Source organism: Rhyacophila brunnea, unplaced genomic scaffold (genome assembly GCF_057557595.1).
Source record: "Rhyacophila brunnea isolate RB1 unplaced genomic scaffold, BYU_Rbru_1.0 scaffold_8, whole genome shotgun sequence".
In the NCBI taxonomy this organism is placed as follows: Eukaryota; Metazoa; Arthropoda; class Insecta; order Trichoptera; family Rhyacophilidae; genus Rhyacophila; species Rhyacophila brunnea.
Genome location: NW_028233350.1, coordinates 15,089,433 through 15,111,051, shown reverse-complemented (window position 1 = coordinate 15,111,051; position 21,619 = coordinate 15,089,433). Strand labels below are relative to the sequence as shown.

General features: G+C 33.6%; 1 protein-coding gene across 26 annotated transcripts in view; it reads right to left on the bottom strand.

Annotated features, from left to right (window-relative positions):
• LOC147063946 (bestrophin-4-like) overlaps positions 1-21,084 on the bottom strand; it is a 106,544-nt gene extending 85,460 nt beyond the window's left edge. For 5 of the 26 annotated variants that reach the window (XM_085958773.1, XM_085958750.1, XM_085958764.1 and 2 more), the window contains exons 1-2: positions 20,983-21,084; positions 20,344-20,539 (exon numbers count right to left, since the gene is read on the bottom strand). In XM_085958773.1, the coding sequence (XP_085814899.1) occupies positions 20,344-20,414 (71 nt within the window). In that variant the 5' untranslated portion in view covers positions 20,415-20,539; positions 20,983-21,084. Of the gene's footprint in view, positions 1-20,343; positions 20,772-20,798 lie in introns of those variants that run through there. The other 21 variants (XM_085958772.1, XM_085958763.1, XM_085958753.1 and 18 more) reach the window with 8 other exon arrangements.
• Between the last annotated feature and the right edge of the window lie 535 nt (positions 21,085-21,619).

Here is a 21,619-nt window from a genome sequence, read left to right as displayed (position 1 = left end):
CTTTCTATGACGCTTTAAACGTGTCTGAAAGAAGTGATTTTAAGTGCTCATTCCGTCCCGAGACGGAGCCGCACGGGACTGATGCTGCAACCATGCACCGTAGTGCTTAAAGAAGACAGTTAAGAAAGAAAATGTTTGTTTTTTTGGATTGGCTCTGCTGTCCGCTGACGTTAAGCGCTTTGTGTACCCGCATACTGAGTGTCATAAACAAAACATTAAATGGACGCATGTTGGATTTATATGACAAATTATATTTTGTTCGGCATGCGTCATTTGCACGTTTCGTGCAATAATTTCGTGCTTTAATTCGTTCGTTTAACAGGAGATTATGTGCATTAATTAATAATAATTATAGCTTTAGCTATACCTGAGAACCAGTATATCGTATGTTAAAAGGAAAAACGTACGGGAAAACGCAATTGAATATTTTCAGCCGCTTGGTGTCTATGGACTTTCGGTTTTCAGTTTTTATGATGACTTATACTATAATACTTACTCCACATAATTTTATAAATGTCGGGACTGGTTTCGTCCGTTTACAGAACATTCCCAAGATTATGAGAATTAACTAAATTACAGGTATACCTGAGACTCCTAAGAGGCAGTAGGTATATCGTTTGTCGAAAAGGAACACTTTTGGGAAATCGCAATTTCATATCCAGTCGGTCGATCTATAATAAATATGCTTTCGGTTTTCGAAATTTTAGTTTTACGTTATGAATATACTCAAAAGGTGAATTGGCTGAGGCTCTATCTAGCTAGAAGATATTATTATGATACTTCCGTATGTATGTATACCTACATTCGATTCAATTCAATATTAAATTTATGCAAAATCGTACATTCGACACACAGACTCTGAAATACAAATATGTAAGGTACACATTGTGTTTTATTTTAATGAATACAATGAGTTTCCACAAAAAATTATCAGTAATACTGAGAATTTTTATAGAATGGTGTTGTGTATTGGGAAGGTTTACCGCCGATCACGGATAAAAAAAGACGAGAGTTTAATACAGGTGTGTCTTTATCGAATATTAATTACGGATCGCTACTAAACATTGGCTGGCAGGTAGTGTAACATAAGTATTTATTATATTGTATAACATTATTATAAAGCTAAATAAGACTCAATTGAGACGTCGTTGCTTAATAATAATAAAAAAAACTGTCGGGCCAGCAGTACCAATCAAGCTCCCATCTGCGTGCCTCGCTCCCCGCACCCCTCCTTCGCCCATTCGTTTGAAAACGGTACTGCAGTACCGCGGTGTATGATAATTATTGGATGTATCGGTGTGCGGGCGAGCTTAATTCACGCTTAAATAATATTGATATTTTCATATAATATACATAAATTTATGTATATTATAATATTACATTTTTCTCAATGTGCTTGGGGGTGCTGCAGTTCCGCAGTGCATATGGACGAGCCGCCACTGTTTATAATTATGTATTATTTCACTGTTTTCATTATATTGCCTGAATGCAGAACTATTCCAACTCACATTTGAAATATTTTACAGAAGTGTTCTTTGAATCATCATATAAGTCGTATAGTATCAAAAGTAGAACTGTCGCAAATCTACCGAAATTTAAGTATGCCAAATTATTCTTGACCATATTATTAATGTACGACTAGCAATATAATATTCGAATCAAAATCATATCTGTGTGGTATAAAAATTGTGATGGAAAATAGGTCTTGGTATCAGAATTAGAACTGTTCAATACTTTGGAAACAAAAGTAGAACTGTTGAATTTGAATTGAATTTCTAATTTCTAAATGTAGAAACATATTTCATGCTATTATAACACTAAAAAACCCAAAAAAAAGGTTTTTCGTCATTTTCTCGAAATGATGAATAACGCACAGATCTACTTTTGATACTATACGACTCAATTTAAGTTATTTATTATTATATAGACAATATGATATGCATCATTATTTTCATCAATAGTCCTACTAAAATATGTACACCTACATTTATCTATAGGTACACATAATACATATTATTTGAAATAGGTTGTTTCAAAGAACTCACTTCTCATGTGAGTAAGAAGAATAGTTCTTCATTCAGCTGACGCTATGTTCCTTTATTTGTATTTTATGATTTATTGTGAACGTCTTGAACTCACTCATGTTTATGAATAATTGAATCGAAATGAGCACTTGAAAAAATATTGTCACAACATCGTGTGTTGAAATGAAGACAAAACAAATTAATGTCATGCAGTAATCAGTAATTACTTACATGTTGATGAATCTGCAGTCAGGGTATTAAAAAATATACCAAGATAGCGAGAATGTGACAATGGACCCAACATGCAAAATAATTTTAGTGATGGATGACCTCGTTGGGGTGTGCAATAAAATATCGTTCCAATTCGCGAATATGTTCGCAATGAATGTGGTTAGGTTAGATTAAGTTTGATTAATGATCCATTTAACGCCATTGTCGCGTTTTGGCAATCTATGCAGGACTTGTATTTTCAAAGGATGCGGAGGCGGTAAACAGAGAAATTAATTGTTAGTTATGTGAGCAATGAATAATCAATGTGCATATAGGTACCTACACACCAGAGAAGCGGTAAGTATTTTTTAAAGTTTAACTGTACTAACGCCTCTTGTATGACTGTGAAACATGGCATCTCACTAAGCTTTAAAGGTCTCGGCTTTTGGGCTTTGAGAATCGATGTATTCGTAATTCGTGAGCGGTCACAGCAGCCCTCGGTGATTGAAGTCCGAAGACACGCTTTACGTGGCTGGGACATGTGTTCCGGATGCCGCCAGAAAGTACGACGCTTCGTACCCTCGTGGTGCAGTCTCAAGGGTTCCGTCGCCGTGGCCGGCCATTACTCACCCTGCAGCGGTGCTACAAAACGCGCTGCAGGTCTGGCATGGCAGGAGGCGCGAGAGTTGGCGATGGACCGAGGGAAGTGGCGCGAACTTGTGCATGCTCTATGTAGCAACGCTGGGGCGTGATAGGATGAAAGAAGAAAAAGAAATACTAACGCATTTTCTACAATACATTTTGTTGATGACTCTGCCCTACAATCAACTTTTCTTATACTTACGTGAAAAATTATAGTTTATTATAGAAAATATTTCATTTTTCATTTGCTTCTAGATGCGATGTCTAATTGTGCTAAATATGGTAATTTTAAGATACATATTCAACGAAGTCAAGTGTGATATACCAATTATATGTTTTATGAATGCCTTGACATGCAATGGTATAGTAGTGATTATATTTTCTTAGATTTCTGACATCACAAAAAGCCGACATCAGTATTATTCGCTGTCTTGTAATTAGTAACACAGACTGTGAACACTGGACTGCACAACTATGAGGTAATAAACAAAGATGGCATGCGAAACAAAATGTCAACACATTTACATTTTCACGCTTCGCTGTTCGAGTGACATCCGACAGTCTGGTAATTCAGGAGTGGGCCTCAAATAGCATGTCATTAAAACTGTATGGATGAATGAATAGAAGATGAAAAGTACACAAACATGCAATAATTCATTTTAAATAATCATATTATGGCTTCATTTGTCATATTAATGTTTACGGAATAACTAACTACACAATTGTATCTTAGAATTAATATCCTTATAAACCACGAGTTTCCAACCATTTTCAAGTTGCTACCAGTGATGCCAACTGTGGTTGACAAAAACATGCCAGACTTAGGCGTGAAAACGCGCTAGATTTTGTGAAAATAAAATTGCAAGTAAATTTACTTATTCTACCAAGAACAAAGTCAATACCTATGCTTTCGCGTATCGAAAAAAAGCAAAAATCGATACGTGTAAAAACCTCAAATTTTAACAGAAATATATTTTAAAATTGACAACATTATACCCATACCCATATTGTGTCAACGGCGTTCAAGTCTCGTTTCATATTTGAAGACGAGAGCTTATTTCTAGTAGGACAGACATATAGAATTATTATTTTAAAAAAACATACCTTTTACATGAATAATTATTGTTAAATTATTATTTTATATACGCAGAGATTCAAAATAATATACACAACTATTAAATATGTAATGCATAAAATTATTTACTCGTCTTTTATTTCTTACTAAAAATATGTATCGACCTACCTGCATTCAGTATCCGATAGTCAGAAATTGCATGAAAATAAATAAACTATATGTCTAGCGTTTTTCAACACATTTAAAGCTGTTGGAGGCATCAAAAACACACAAAATTTGAATTCAATACTGGTGAATACGAAAGATAGATTATATAAACTTAACAAAAGTAGAATTTATCTATTAAGTTGTGACTCTTGTGATGCCAAATATGTTGGACAAACGGGACGATCTTTTAACACTAGGATCAAAGAACATTTAGCCTGTGCCAAAAATGGTAATGAATCTTCATCTTTTGGAAATCATTTATGTTTAAATAATCACTCGTTTAATATCATTAAAAACTTTAAAATCCTGCATTTGAATGAGAACTCTATAAAATTGGATACACAGGAAATCCTAGAAATTATTAGGTGTACATTTTTGCCCAATTCTAATTTGTTGAACGATAAATTATATTTTGTGTCTTCTCCGTTATTATACCCTATTTAATATTTGGGATTGTTATAACATAACTTTATATATTGTGCATTATTTATTATTTTTATTTAATTTTGACTCATATTTTGATTGTAATTGTTTTTTTTGTATTCGATCTTACTTCAATTGATAATATTGTTTATTTTATTATTTTTTATATATTTTTATTGTAAATTTTGACTAATCATACATATTTGTTGATATTAATGTTATTGTAAGTGTTGATTGTTTCATATTTTCTGTTTTGTTAATATTTTAAAATAATTTGTTTAGTGCCCCTGTGGGTCTATTCTATGCTTATCGACTGCTAAAGTGATAAAGTGAAAAATATTATCAAACTTAGGGTAGGTTTGTATCAAAATATTAGCACTTATTGTAACAATTACACGAAGCCGGTTTTTATTGTTGCAATAAGTGCTATATTTTAACAGCACCTATCTTGCTGCTGTTAAAATATCGCACTTATTGCAACAATAAAAACAGGCTTCGTGTAATTGTTACAATAAGTGCTAATATTTTGATACAAACCTACCCTAAGTTTGATACTATTTATCAATTTAGTGTTCGATAAGTATAGAATAGACCCACTGATGTAGTATGAAATATTAATCCAACCTCATTACTTTTAAATTTATCTGTTATTGGGAAGGTATTATTGGACGGATAATTTATGTACCTATTGTTATATTATTTCTGTCGCTTTGGATTTTGTTTGATAAATATTGTTTTATAAAAAAAAATGTATTCAGTTGAAAATGTCCCTCTGAGGCGGACGAAACCGGTCCTAATTTATTGATTAAAAGTGGAATAAGTACATACCTACTACAAAAAAATGCGTTTTATTAAATTAAAACAACAATAAAAAAACGCTAGTAAAAACGCCACAAGCCAAATGATTTTTTGCAAGTTAGATGCCTAGATCTGGCAAGAAAAACTCTAAATTGGCAACTCTGGTAAATACTTTTTTTTTATTTATACAAAAAGCAGTGCCAGTAGCTTTCATACACATATTAGTTTCGATTACAGTTTGATACTATAAAAATTTTCAATTCTCGTATTTAAAATTTTTTACTACATAGTCAAATTAATTAAACACTTACCAACTAATCGTTTATTGAGTCTTCACTTATATAATTTTATAATTTATAATAAGAATTCACGGAAATACAGGAAGTAAAATAAATTACTCCACAAAGCAGGTGTTCACCTTCGCTGTTAAAAGTTCATTGAAAACATCATTTTTATTAAATAATTTGTCAAGATGAGAGATATTGAAGCATGTTTCATTTTGATAACTCTATGCCAAGTGTCAAGGCTATTTAATTCGTACAGTTCCCCGGTGCAAGTACAAAAAATAAATTGTTCTCTGTTAAATCATTCTGATCGGTGTCTTAATTTTTTTATCGCGTGTAGCCAGCGAAATCTGTTCGACCACAAAGCAATTCACTTCCTTTTAAAAGCCATTATAAAAATGCCTGAGAGCTAGCAGAGATTCAACAAAAAAATCCCGTGTGGTATAACAACGAGTCGAGATGTTTTGTATAATTTATAATACCTAGAGCAAAATAATAATGGCACATCAAACTAGATTCACGATGCCCCGCCCGGCTGAAATAAATGGTGTGGGCATAAAAACACAACACAAGTTCAAAAATGTAGAAATAATTGCCTTCTTCGACCTCAGTCCTTGGCCATAACCTGTTTCTAGAACATCAATCATGAAATATAATAGGTATAACAAACAAATATACATATAATAATATATACCTATATCTGCCCAACTTCCAACAATAGTTAAGGCGATACTTCAGTGAAACGGCAAATAATTTTCAACTATAGGCGCGACGAAATTTTGGACTCGCTGGCAGTCTGAGAGCGAACGTCGAGGTGTCGATACGTCATTTTGTTTCGTGATGGTGACAGGGGTATTAATTCTTAAATCGTGTAAAGATGAATAAAAACATTACCAATTTACTTTAAAAAGAAAACATGTCAATGAATATATTATTATTGTTAGTAATAGAACAATAAACAGAACATTAAATGGACGCATGTTGGATTTATTTGACAAATTATATTTCGGTCGGCATGCGTCATTTGCACCCGCGACCTGCAATCCGCGCATTGTCTAGCCACGATCTTTTTAGACACTGCCTCAACTGAGGTAGGTATAGCCTTAACGATTTTCTTTCGCGCATGATTTCTAAGCATTAGTATTTAAAAATCCCAGCAGCACTATGTTTCAATTATTTTAATAACATATCTTTTCAAATAAATTTATTATATTATTGATTTGGGATAAAGATTTTCGATTCACGTAAAAAGAACGATCTTTGGAACCGATTCTACATAAAAATCAAAAGCAAAATGTGAAAATCATAACCCTTAAGGTGCTTTCAGACCTCAGTCCTGTTGTCGATGTTGTTGATCGAGGTTTCCGTTTTGGTTCGTTCAGTTTTGAAACGGCGGTATTCCTATTTAGAGTTTAAACGAACAGTTTAGTTGTCCGTTCAGTTTCACTTGACAGTTCAGTTGGGAAACTGCGATGTATATTTATGTATTTTTTATCCACTAAAAATTAATATTATTTTTATAATTATATACTTTCTTAACATATTGGTTGGTATAATGCAGTACCTATATTTAATTTCTTCTTTATTTAAGCACTACGGTGCATGGTTGTAGCATCAGTCCCGTGCGACTCGGTCTCGGGACGGAATGAGCACTCAGACACGTATACTAATCATACTAATATAATATTAGACGCATAAGAAATTGATAATTATCTCAATATTTTCGTGCCTATCGCCAATCTTAGGTTACATTTTGTTCAATTTATATTGTATGTAATTTTTAAACGGGGTTAAATCCGCCCTGAGGAGTTGGCATGTATGAGGTTTTTGAAACACCGGCCTGACCGATATAAATTATATTATAGTTATAATCAGGGAACACAGAATTGTTCTGTGGTTATAATCATATTTGACAGAATCATTTTTTGTGTGCTGTCAGCTGTCTGGCTACAGTGGAAATTCATTTAGAAATGAATCATAGGATTTTCCACAACATTATTCTTGAAAAGTGAGCGTACCATTGACTAATAGTAGTCAGAATATTGTTTCCTTGAAATTGAAATAATGTATAGTTTTTTTTTAATATGTACCTACTGTATAGGTACATAAATATGAAATCCATTAGAGGCTTTATAAATCATTAATCGATTCATATTTTGTTGACTCACTAGTCCACCGGTGGACCGTGTTTTTAACTGGCCGAGTGAATTAGAAGACAAGTTTAAGGGCGGACGTGCTCAGCGTGGGTCAAAATCAAGCTTTTTTTTCTATTTTCAAAGCATGATCCTGGACATTCCTTAAACGTTGTAGATAATCTATTTATATAATTTTGAAGCCTTATTATCCTTTATATTTATTTTATACATTTGATGACTGCATAAAGTATTTTTATTACATAAAATAGTATTCTTTTAAACCTCTCGCTCTAATGTTTTAGAATATAGTCATATTTCAGTACATAAATGTGCAGTGGTGTTAAGATTTTTTACATTTATTAATTTTTAAACGCATTTATAAAACTATCAGTATAATTTATGTCGACATTATTATAGTGAAATATTTACGATAAAAAATTCTGTGATCCCAAATTTGATAAGAATTAGGCATTTTATTATTCAAAAAATGGGCAAGATTAACACATTTGAAGATAATTCTCTATCATAAAAACGGCAAATTAACTCAACTAAATCCCAATAATAATGAAGCTGTTAATGTACTGCCCATTAAAACAATTCACGTAAAAATAAATTATAATAAATATAGGAGCGAAAAGATCTCGTTGCATATGAAAACGCAGACTGAGCTGGATCGGCCACGTGCATAGAATTCCGGAGGATATACCAGTAAGACGGGCTATATACGCAACCCCCGAGGACAAGAGAAGACCTGAGAAATTGAGATGACTGGACTGCGTCACAGGAGATTTAAGAATGCTCGGTCAAAGCAACCGGAGAGTGTCGGCGCTGGATCGTCTACGATGGAGGAAGTTTTTTAAGGAGGCCAATACCCACCAAGGGTTGTCCATTTTTTTCTAGTGTGTGCACAGCTTAATGGGCGAAGAAAGGAACCATAATTTAAAAAAAAAAATGATTTATCACCGTGTTGACTGTTACTTACTCGTACGTACGTCTACATTTTCGTTGATGAATATAATTAATATGCACCTACATTCCTTCAATCCTCATTTAGATTAGAGTAGTATGGGCATGGAAACGATATTTTTGACAACAAATACCTATTAGGATTATTGGACAGTTATATTATAAGTTCTAACACTGGCTGCAGTGCAAGCATATTCCATAGTCGTCAATCAATATTATTTTCTTTTGACAAATGCATACTAAAACAATTTCAAACCTGAAAAAAATCGCGTAGAATATAATATGCAGGAAGTCAACACTATTAAACTGAAATTAAAACCTATACATATAATATATTAAGATATTATAACGGCATAAAAACTAATTCGACGATACGACTAGATACATACCTACTACATTTATTATATATTGTACTCTATATCAGGGATTGCGAACTTGTTTCTAGAAGTGTGTCAATTGTTATGTAAAAATCTGTGTAAGATACCTAAATAAAATACCTACCTATATAAAATGTATTTATTGTAATTTTACCAAAAAAATTTAAGTAGGTAAGTACCTACGTACCATAAATTTACAAACTTTACACAGATATTATATTTGTTGTTTGCGTGATGTCAATTTCCCTAATTGCATTTTCGAAGATAATCGAGGACGCGATTTATAAAAAAAAAACTCTACACTCTTCTATTTTTTCATTTGACCATATCCGATCCTAATACGATCATATTATGGGCGTCCACAGAGAGGAAGTTTGTATTAAAAGATTTTGTTTTTATGAGAAATATATGTTAGCCACTTGTTCAATCTATTATGTCCAAACTCTGACTTCAACACAAATTGAAAAACAATATTATGTGAATTTGCCAGATCCAAGATTCGAACTTGGTACCCACGACATTATAAACCGTCGCGTAAGCCACTCGCCCATAGTGGGTAACGAGTGTCATTCACATTCTGTAATATCACCTTTTTATTGGAATACGTACGTCGTACATATTTCTAAGGGTACTTAAGTATATCGATAAAAAATATTATTTAAATTTACATATTGTAATCTCTCGAACGGCGACATAACAAGCCAGTATAATCAGATAAAGTTTTTTTTAATTCAGTAAATTTAGATATAAAAAAAATAACTGCCTACCTTCTAGATTTTTGGATAAAATAATTCGAACGTTGCCCGTGTGACACGCGTGTCAAAGGTTCACCGTCCCTGCTCGATACAGTAAAATTCACGTTCCATGAAATATCTATGGCACCGTAGACATTTCATTTTAACTGTATCTTCACAATATTTTGGCAAGCGCAACAAATTGGCACTGCCCGCACATGCGAAGTCAGGTTTGCACGCTTGGGTACTTGCATTATTATGTACTTTTTATGACGACACCCCTCTGAATCGGTCTGCATCAAATTAATTCGCCACGCATTTGGTTAACGTTATCCCAGATGCACAGAGTTCATTCTTCCTATTTTGAAAGTACTTAGTACCCGGTTCAGCCGCCAGATCAAGACGCACTTTTTTATTATACTCTTCTCCTGTACACGCGCTGTATAATGAGACACGATAATATGCAATTCATTGATCCGGCGCGCGACTCCGATAACTTTACTTTGGTCTGTACCAATCTCCATTTCGAAGCAGTTAGACGCGTTCTAAATAATAATATGTACCTACTACGAAACTCTTCCTCGCACACGCGTTGTGCAAACACAATATTATATACCATCTTTGTAATTTCTACTTTGTCAATCTATCAGTATACAAAAACAGTAACAGCCCCACTCCGCACCAAAATTCGATAAATTTAAACTTTTTATTCGTAATCAGATACGCGAATCCCTTCTTAATTTAATGTAAACTACGCAGTTTTCAAACAATATCTAAACCTAATATCATTGCCAGACCGTCTTAAATTTAGAATAACAAACGGCTATATGCCGGTATCCAATGAGTTATTTTATAACAACTTGTCTGTTATTAGTTATAGGAATGTGAAATAAAGTTAATGGTGACATCTGCATTAGTTTTTCGGACAAAATAGTTTATTTTTATCTGCCACCACAGTTCGAACGGCTTATCGCGAAGTGTTTTCCTGAATCGTAGAAATTCTTTGGGTTGTTTAGCATACCTATTATAATCAAACAACTCTCCACTCAGAAGTGAAGATTTATTTAAATTAAATTAAAAAGAATTTTCAGGAAATGGCAACGAAAACAAAATATATTTTAGGTTCTGATTGAACGATACACATTTTCGTAAAAAAATAGTTTTGATCGTCAATAAATATAAGATTTATATTATTTAGAGATTTAGAAAAATCTCAATGGACTAATAATATACCTATTCAGACATTTAAAATAACAATCTGTTCGGTTAGGTTAGACAAGAAGTCGTTACTATATAAAGTATAAACATACCACATAAGCGTGAAGTTCGTAGTTATTACAGAAAATAATATGTCGTAGTTAGAGCGACTCCTATGGTGAGAAATCTTTACGGTGATAGGCGGCGGATTGGAGAACTACATCCCCTCCTCTCGCGTTTCAGTACTTATAATACTTCGAAATCGAAAACCATAGACAAGATACAACACGAGCCCCGCCGCCAGGTCTCACGTTAAAGATTTCGCAGTCTAGCGAGATAAAACGATACAATAGGCTTCATGTAAAAGCAGTTGGAAATAATGACGGTAACAATAATTCAATTTACCCTATATAATTCATGCGCAGTAGAAGAAATCTCGATCTGCGCAATTTCAAGGTTAACTTGTTCGACTATAGTAGGCTATTAGAATCCGAGTACCAGTTATAATAGTATATTTTGTCTGTTGCGAATGGCCATTCGTAATTCATTAATAATAACTATAATTATTTATATTATTATTAATATATTATAGACAAGGCTGGCGACTCTACGTCTGGTATTCTGTTGTTTTACGGGTCGAAACATGGACATTGAATAAAGAATGCAATGTAACCCCATAAACAAAAAATATGGTCACCGACACAGCATTTTACAAATAGCTGCTGTGACTGACTGGAACCGGATTTATGGAAAAGCTCATCTGATCCACTATTTGAGTGTTTTGATTTCCTACAACTTGGCTATGAGTCACTAGAAAATAATTTGTATCCAAGACAGATGAGGAATGAACCTCTACCAAACTATTTAGTTAAACCATGCAAATGTAATTCTAACTGCAGTACATTATCGTGTAGTTATAAGAAATCGGCTTCGACATGTATTCATTGTGCAAATGTGTAAGTAGTGTTTGTAAAAACTGTGCTCATGATACTTGAAGTAATTTGAACACTTGACTTGTTGTTTCTTTTTTTTAATAAATGTGTAGTTAGTGTGGTTAGTGCTAATCGTTATTTCATTTATTCACCTACCTATATATGCAACCTACACTGTTTCTGGATTAATCATAATACTAAAACTAATGTCATATGATATGCATAGATATAGTAAAGAAACCAATCTGGGTGATTCTATACAAAAGTGCTACTATATAACATAATTTAAGCTAAGGAGGATCCTAAGAATCCATAATTTTGAACACATTGCTCTACCCGCTATTTTTATTTTTTCAAATGGGATGAACCGTTCTACGACCATGCCGATGGCATGGTACAATTATTGGTTTTTTAATCAATCCCTGATTCGGTCTTGGTTTTATTGAAGAACTCAGAACAATTTTTGGTGGGTTATAAGAAAAAAAATTAAAACCTCAATAAAAAAAAATTACCACGAATATCGCCTGGCAACATCGACATTATATATCTTTGTGACCCCTAGAACCTATTCCAATTGTCAGAATGCGTTCCGCATATTATGTATACGAAAAGTCTATGGCAGGGGGGGGAAACTTTTTGGATGGAGGGCCAAATTCAAGAATTCAAAATGAGCGACGGGCCGCAAGTAAAGTACCATTTTTAGGTATACACTATTTATTATCACGAAAAATAAACATTACAAAAAAAAAATGCGAAAAATGAAACTGTTGTACATTTTTTAATATTTTCTTTAATTCAGGTGTTAATTTTGTAGTTGATACTCTCAAAACTGCTTGTAAATGGGCATCGGAGATATTTGATCGGAAAGAATTTTTATTGAGGTTCATGATCGAAAATGTTTGTTCACATAATATATAGATTGATCCAAAAATAACGAACATTTTTCGTGCATAATCTTTAAGTTGGTCGAATTTCTCTGAATTAAGGACATTGTAAAATTTGGAGATTTCTTCACGACGATGCAATTCTCTTAAATCAGTGTCACACTGCAGATCAATAATCTCAAGTTGTAGCACTGTCGGTACACTATCAATATCTATTGAAAATGGATCGCGTACTATTGCTAAACAAATTTTAATCTATTGTCAATATTTTTTTTTAAATTATAAAAAAAGTTATTCGTAATCAGAAGTACAATTAATGATGGCGGGCCGTAAAAAATACCCGGCGGGCCGCAGTTTGCCCCCCTCTGGTCTATGGGATCCTGCACTATATAACATATTATACTAGATACTAACATAGCAGTAAGATGAGAGAGGAGAAACGGCCCATGTCAATAAATCTGTCGTAACGTAACACGACCAAATAAAATTGATTGTTCTGTAATGGGTACAGTTTATTTATCTAGTATCCATTTTGTATTCTATCAGCGGTACGTTAAGGAAGCAACTTGGCAAGACATATAGATACCTACTTCCAACAATAATAATTATAATCATTAATCATGAAGAGGGTTTAATTTTAATATATGCAAGACCGTGTGTCACGACTTTGTAAAAACAATACTGAAGCGTGTTCGTGCTTTACATTTATATAAATCAATATGTAATTTTTCTATATAGAATTGCAACGAGAAAATTATTATAATTTGCATCATTTCCCATGACACTGAAAAGAGACAAATTAGTATACACTGAAGAAACTATTATATTATGCACAACTTTAACCACAAATAGAGTAAATTTACAGCAGTGTTTTGTTATTATTTAGGTGCATATTTACATAATATTTCTATTCATCGATTGTAACTGTAAGTAACGCCTGCACTGCAGTACAATGATTACAATTAAAAATAATATGACCCATTTTTAGGCCGAGATTGGAACAGTTTCCAAAATAGTTGGCATTACTAACTATTGTGACTTCTAATGGTGCAATTTTATGACGAGAGATAGATTAGGGTGGGTTTAAAATATGGTAACGATGCGACATTTTGACCTGATTTGCTTATGTGGTGCCACAGATGCCTCAAGATAATCTCAACCTCGTCTGGATTCAGACGACCTGCAAAGCCGGTACTCCTTGAATAACCTGGGAAGACGACATGGATTCTTGGAGGCGTCATGTGGTGTAAAGTAAATAATACATAGGGACCGGAAGTGAGCATTGGAAAAAAAACTGTATAAGTCTGTTTCTTGGAAGCCAGGCAGGAACAGCGTCAATTTTCTTAGCCAATTTCGGCAAAATTCAAGAATGATAACCTAACGTAACCTAAGAAATAATCCAGTACATCGGCTATTTTCAAAATTTGTTTGTCACTGGTTTCCACTAAACTGACTAAACAGACAAGAACCAAAAAAAAAAACAATAAAAATACCAAAAAGATAACATCACAGTGTCGCGCCTCCATCCGATAACACATTTCTGCATACAAACGAAGTGAATTATTTATAGCAAAGATGCAACCACTTATTGAATGATGGTCAATAATGTTATCTCAGCAAAATTATTTTCATGAAAATAAAAATAAATAAAATGGGTGTTCACGATTCACATTGTATAATACTTACGATGATATCGTATAAGTAAAATTTCTTAGAAATACCAATAAGTACTTAAATGTAAATATGTACCTACCTTACTATAGGGCAGTGGTGGCGAACATATGGCACGCGAATGTTTTATTTTGAAGAGAAAAAATAGCCATAATAATAAATGACAGATCGCATTGTATAGAAAATAGTAAACAAATACTCTTCAAGAATAGGTAAGGATTAAATTTGATGTAAATATATAATTGGACCTATAATTCGGTCCTTACTCTTTATGCGTCACATGCAATATTATCGCACTGGCCTCATCAGGCGGCGGGGCAAGCCGCGCTACGAATTTCCAATTTTAATCGATTTACAATGCTTGAGACCACTGTAGCCAGGGAATGTCTCATCTGATCGGAGCAATTCTAGTGTCAATTTGTGCTTAAAGAACCAAACTAAGTAATACATTAACAAACAATTTAATTTCTACTCGCAAAGATGGGTGTACCAAATAAGAAACAAAAACTTGATGGAGCTTGTAGTGGTAATTCTGGCAGACTATTTCAAAATTGGTGGACCGAAATGTATGGCGTAATTGAAAAAAGTGATAAAGCTATTATATAATAATAATAGGGAATGGGACGACTGGACTCCGGACAATTGGACGCCGCACTGTCGTAGACACGTATACAGAACGTAGACGAGGTATTTTAATTAGTTTCTATCTACTACTTAGTAGTTTTAATTCATTTTACTCTTAAAATAATGTATTCTTTATCGCGGATTGAGAATTACCATGCATAAGGCTTTATATAAAATAAAAACTCTTTTTTCGTTGGAACTTAAACATATGCACGATTAAATCATTATTTACGTCTGCATATTTACATTCTCACCAACTATTAAATCATAATATAATCATTTATACATAAATAATAATATTAAATATATTTTATAAGTACCTAACGTCTATTTATTTTCGAATTCCGTGGCGTCCAGTTGTCCCGGTGCCAAATCGTCCTAGACCCTAATAATATGTATACTATGTTCTGTGGGTGGTATCTAAAAAATCATCATTTTTAATAGAATTCTTGAAAAACTACTTTTTCCCCCCCATGAAAAACTGCTCGGCACGTCAGACAGTCGAAAAATAATATTTATGAAATTTTGACACGTGTAGGTACGTAAAAAGGTCGCCACCTTGCTATTGGGGATATAGACCATAGTCCTTCAATATTTTGCGCATACGGATTTCTTTCAATACAATAATTAAGTATCTACTATTCAGATTTTTTTTACATGTACTTTAGATTTGTATTAAGATTAGTGACTGCGTCATAGATTTCAGCGGTTTGTGGAAAACGGATTTTGCATAGACGAGTGGATATTCTCTGTTCGCGCATTGATTTCGATTTTTCCCAGTACCAGGTACGTGGTCGCACAAAGAAACTATGAAATTCAGTCAGTTCTAAGAGAAGATACCTACCTATCGTCAATATGCAATATCCAAATCAGAGGCAAACAAAAGCATCAACGAATAACTGCATTATTAGACTTCATAGGGGTTGTACTCCAGTCTGTCTTTTTATGAAGAATGGCTATGCAGAACATATTCCATGTCTGATATGTGTATTTTGTGGTTACTGGATGGTGTAATTTAAATTAATTTATCTATTTTATGAAAAGGCGTTTGATTCCATCAAAAAAAATCTCAATTATAGACGCCCTTAACAACCAAGGAATTTCCAGACGCTATATAAACATATTGAACAGTATATACAGTGATGCCACAGCATGCGTGAAACTCCACAAACGGTCGTGTAAATTCCCCATTAACAAAGGTGTCCGGCAAGGTGATACCATTTCACCTAAACTATTCACCGCTACTCTTGAGGACTTATTTAGGAAACTTGATTGGGAGGAAAAAGGTGTTCCAATTAATGGGGAGCACCTCAGTCACCTGCGCTTTGCAGATGATATTGTTATACTCTCACAAGACCCGAAAGACCTCCAAGGTAGAATGCAAGAACTCGCGGATGTCAGTCAAACGGTCGGTCTAAAGATAAATGTCTCAAAGACAAAAGTGATGAGGAACTGTTTTTCGGACCCTGCGATTATCTGTATTTCTGGCACCCAACTCGAGCAAGTCAGCAGCTACGTCTATCTCGGACAGCAGGTGTCCATAGACGGAAGCATGCACGATGAAATTGCTCGAAGAACAAAGCTGGGATGGAGTGCTTTCGGACGTCTGAATATTATCTTCAAGAGTGACCTACCATTATGTCTTAAGCGTGGGGTGTTCAACCAATGTGTGCTACCCGTGCTCACGTATGGCTGCGAGACGTGGACCCTCAACACGAGAGATGTCCAAAGGCTAAGAGTCACATAGCGAGGCATGGAGAGGTGCATGTTGGGCATCACGCGAAAGGACCGTAAGAGGAACGAATGGGTTAGGAAGCAGACAAGAGTACGCGATGTAATAGACGTTGCCAAACAGCTGAAATGGAGATGGGCGGGGCACATTGCTCGCCGAAAGGACGGCCGCTGGACAAATGCTGTCATCCAGTGGTACCCAAGGGGTACGAAACGGCCACAGGGTCGCCCTAAAAGCCGCTGGATTGACGAACTGGTAAAGTTCGGCGGAAATACGTGGCAGCGAACGACACAGGACCGAGAGAGTTGGAGAAAGCTTGAGGAGGCCTTCATCCAGCAGTGGATTGACCCCGGCTGATGATGATGATGATATCTATGGGGTTATATATCTAAAAATGACTTAAAGGGGTGGTAAAGGACATCCAGGGCCTGTCCTAGGAAGTGCGAGGCCCGATTGGAGCTGATGCGCGAATAGATATGGGATACATAATGGATGCGGGGGAGAGGTGCTTATCAGTGTATCCTTTATGTTTACCTATATTAAGTACCTACCTACAATAATTTACTGGACGTGTGGATAACAATATCAAAACCGTATTTATTTACCATCCTAAGCAAAATAATAATGTATTTTTTCTTGTATTGTAATCGGAAAAATAGTCAAATAATTCAAAATGCTCCTAACCTTTTCAGTGTTCCAACATAAAAATATTGATCGTTTTTATTCGTCTAATGATATTGATCTGTATCACATATTAGCACATGATGTTTACAGAATTATTTCAAATAAATGTGTTACGAAGCCTTTCTTATCAATTTCAATTTGGTTCTTGAATAAATTCAGTAGAAACTCGTCGTTTTCGATTTATCCAGAGAAATCTATAATTCTACTGCACAAGGGCGTCTTATTTGTGTATTATACGTATTCAGTTAAAAACCAACTTTAAGACAATGTTTCATTATCCTTTGTCATATTTTATTTCGACGCCGGAACTCCCGATTGGTCAGATTCCGATACAATAAATTATATTCTGATACAAATATCTACGTATGTTTGTTTTCCGACGCGGGTGTAAATTAATATATTGTTCAAATTACAAGAGTGTTCTTTGTCTGACCTAGGCATAAAGTAGGTATGACCAAAATCTGAAACTTTAATAATATTATTAGTGTTTATCATTGATATAAGTATATGATCAATGGTGTTTATACAGTGACATCCCTAGGCTAAATACCGCCCCTAAGCAGACTTTAAATGCCATCCCTATTCTTTAATCTAAGGCCGTCCCCTTCCATTTTTACAACGTTTTTATTAGCTCGTATTCTTGTTTGTCCGGTGGTTGTTTATCCATATAATAGTCTAAGGTTTAACCAGTACAAATCTTGCAATCGATTTTTAACTAACTTCCCGACTAGCTAGAAATTTGAAACTTTTAAAATATATCAGAACACGATGCCAATGCATTCTTTTAATACTTTTAGCCATCTTTAAGTAGAATTGAATTCATTTTCAGTTAATTCCGTTTTGTATGAAAAGTTATTTCGGAAGAAATACGTAATCCAATCCACTATTATTGGTTGCTAAGGGGGTGGTCCTAGCAACTAAATTATAAGTAATATATACGTGCGTTACTATGGAAATCAAAATGACATTTCAGTATTCTATATTTGTTTGTTTTTTATTTACTTCATATCAAGTACAAGTTGAGCATAATAATTCAACAGAAAATTTAAAAACGTTGTATATAAAAAGTTCTTTTAATCTTGTAATTATTTAGTTTCAAATTATCTGAAAACTCGATAGGTACCAATTTATCTACTTTACTATTTATTTTCGGCTATCTTAAACAGACAAATACACAAAAAAAACTTTAAATTGGCATACAGACCATCTACTGAGAATTTCCACGAAACCTACTCTCAAGCAGTGGTCGCTTTAGGTACGTGGAGGTCTGTGCGCAGACAGGTTTGGAGGCACCCTTGTAAAAAAAATCCTGTGTAATAAATTGCTATTACAATAATGTTTAGTACCTACAATGGGTATTAGAATTTTTAAGCTTATTTTTTTAAACTAAGATGTTGATAATTTTTAATGAGGCAACCGTCTGTTTGCTTCACGAAAACCCGCCACTGTTATTAATTTTTTAAATAAGTATTTGTATTCGTAAGATCGTTGGCCGCTCTTCATAATAACCATACCACCCATACGCAACGCATATGCCTACCTACCTCCACGGGACATAAGGTATCTTTACATTCTTTACAAACGACATTCCCCATTAATGATATGGTAGGATCCAAAAAATAAAAAGTTGCTTCCGCAGGTGGTCATCCGAATTGTTTCTAATTATTATTACTTTGGTATATTATGGATAGGGGATGCGATGTAATAATAATATTATTAGAAAGTTTGCTAAAAATTTGAAACGGAAATAGGCATGGAGAAAATAGCTTGAAGAAAATACAATCATTGGGCACATTATTTAGTACCTAAGAGGTATAATAACTTCACTTTCAGAATGTACCTAGGTACATTTATGAGTATTATTATGCACCGATTTAGAGAACTAATTTTATCCAAATATGAAATACATAATCAACTCAATCATAATTAAGTAGGTAGCAGCAAATGATACTTTGAGAGGCACAGACTGCATTAAAATTTGAAAAAGCGGTGTTGGACATTTGGTGTGAAATTAGCATGCAGCTGTGTAGGTAAGTTGTCAGAGCACTCACAGAATAGTGCGAGGTTCAAGGTCTTTGGTATTCGCGGCAATTTGATAGCACAACAATGCCAGTCGGGAAATATTATAGATCGTAACATTTTTAATTTTACACAAATTAAGAAATTCCTAAATAAGTACAAATATAATTTTAAAAGTCCGTAAGTAGTCTGCCGCCCCATTTTTTATATAGTATCTTTATTATCCTTTCATGACTCCAATATCTAATACCGGGTCCACACTGGCAACATGTCGCGCGACAACATCGTTAAATTTTACGATAATTATCATCTTATCGTAAAATTTAGCGAGGTTGTCGCGCGACATGTTGCCAGTGTGGACCCGGCATAAGAAATGCGTTGTATGGATACATTACTAACAAAATATTAAATAAGTAGGTACCACTAAAACATAGAAAATTAAATTTATACTTTATATAAAAAGCGAATAAATATAATACCTATTTGGTTGATATTTCTGACACATTTGTTTTGTACCATTTAGCAATATGTACACAGATTTAATATAGGTACAACATGTAAACAAAATAATTTTAGGTATTTCTATATACCTATACACCAAATGATTCTCCTCGATTTGCCGCCCCTAAGCGTCGCTCAATCTGCCTACCCCCACGGGACGTCACTGAATAAGTATAACAAAATATACGTCCAAGACATTAAATATTGCAGTTTTAGTTACCTACCTGAATAATAATTTGAGGAAGCATCCAAATCCTCTGCAAGTCGCAACTTCTGCGGTGTATGTCACGGTCATGTTTGAAAACTACAGTTTGTTTGGTTATATCTTATTAAATTCACCATTCGCCGAAATCTGATTATTCATTGTTAAATTATATTGATTGTTCGTAATTAAAGTGTTTTATGAACTCGCGACATAAACTGTTGGTATTCGTACAACAATATTAAGTAGATTAATTACATGGTTAAATTGTAACTGGTATAATAATTAAGTAGGTAACAGTTGCACAAGCTTACTTTAATTAACTGTATTGTTATATATTTAAAAATAAAATAAATTTAATTCAATCACTTTGCGGCAATAAAAAAGTTTTAGTCAGTAAAAATGAAGACAAAAAAGCTAGTTAATAATAATATAAATTATGTTAAATCTCTGTATTATAAAAAAAAATAATCACACGTGGTTATAATTAACGTTAATTTATAGTGTTTAAATAATATTCAAATAATTAAGTAAATTAAGTTCACTCTCTGCACAACAAAAACAAACTTCAAATCATTTTACGGTTTCACCTAAGCACAAGAAACTCTGAATTAAATCACTTTTTAAGTATTCAGTTATTTGCAAATTTTGCTGAACTCACAAGAATTATTGTTACTGTAGAATGATTAATTAAATTTTATAAAGCGCGTCGGCAAGAACGTGACAGACGAAACATAACGAAACGAACACAAAAAGTGAATTCAATCAGTAAACTTCAACAGTCAAAAAATTGACGCATAAAGTGTTGCCAGGAAATAAAAATAAAGCTTACGTGCCAGAGCAATGCATTAAAATTTCTCTCGAAAAATATTTTTCTAATCAGCATTTCAGTTAAATTCACCGAAATATATATATTTTTATTAATATTACGTAGGTAGGTACTTATTTAAATTTACAGAATATGAGTGCGATCTATTCGCGAGTAATACTGTCAGTTTTGAGTCAACTTTTATTATTATAATATTATGATGCATGAAATTAATGGAGACACAAAATAAAATTAGATTAAAATACTAGCGAGCGTCAGATTTGAAACATAATGTGTACCTATAATGTTTACTTCGCCAGCTCAGTGATTTCTTTTATCTCTTGAATTCTTTAATTTACATAAAATTGATTAGGATGGTGACTGTTTAATTAACAGTCAATATTTATAAAAATATTAAATATTTTTAGGTAGGTACCCACATTTTTATCGAATGTCAACGAGTATATGTTACACTTTTATTTAATATCTT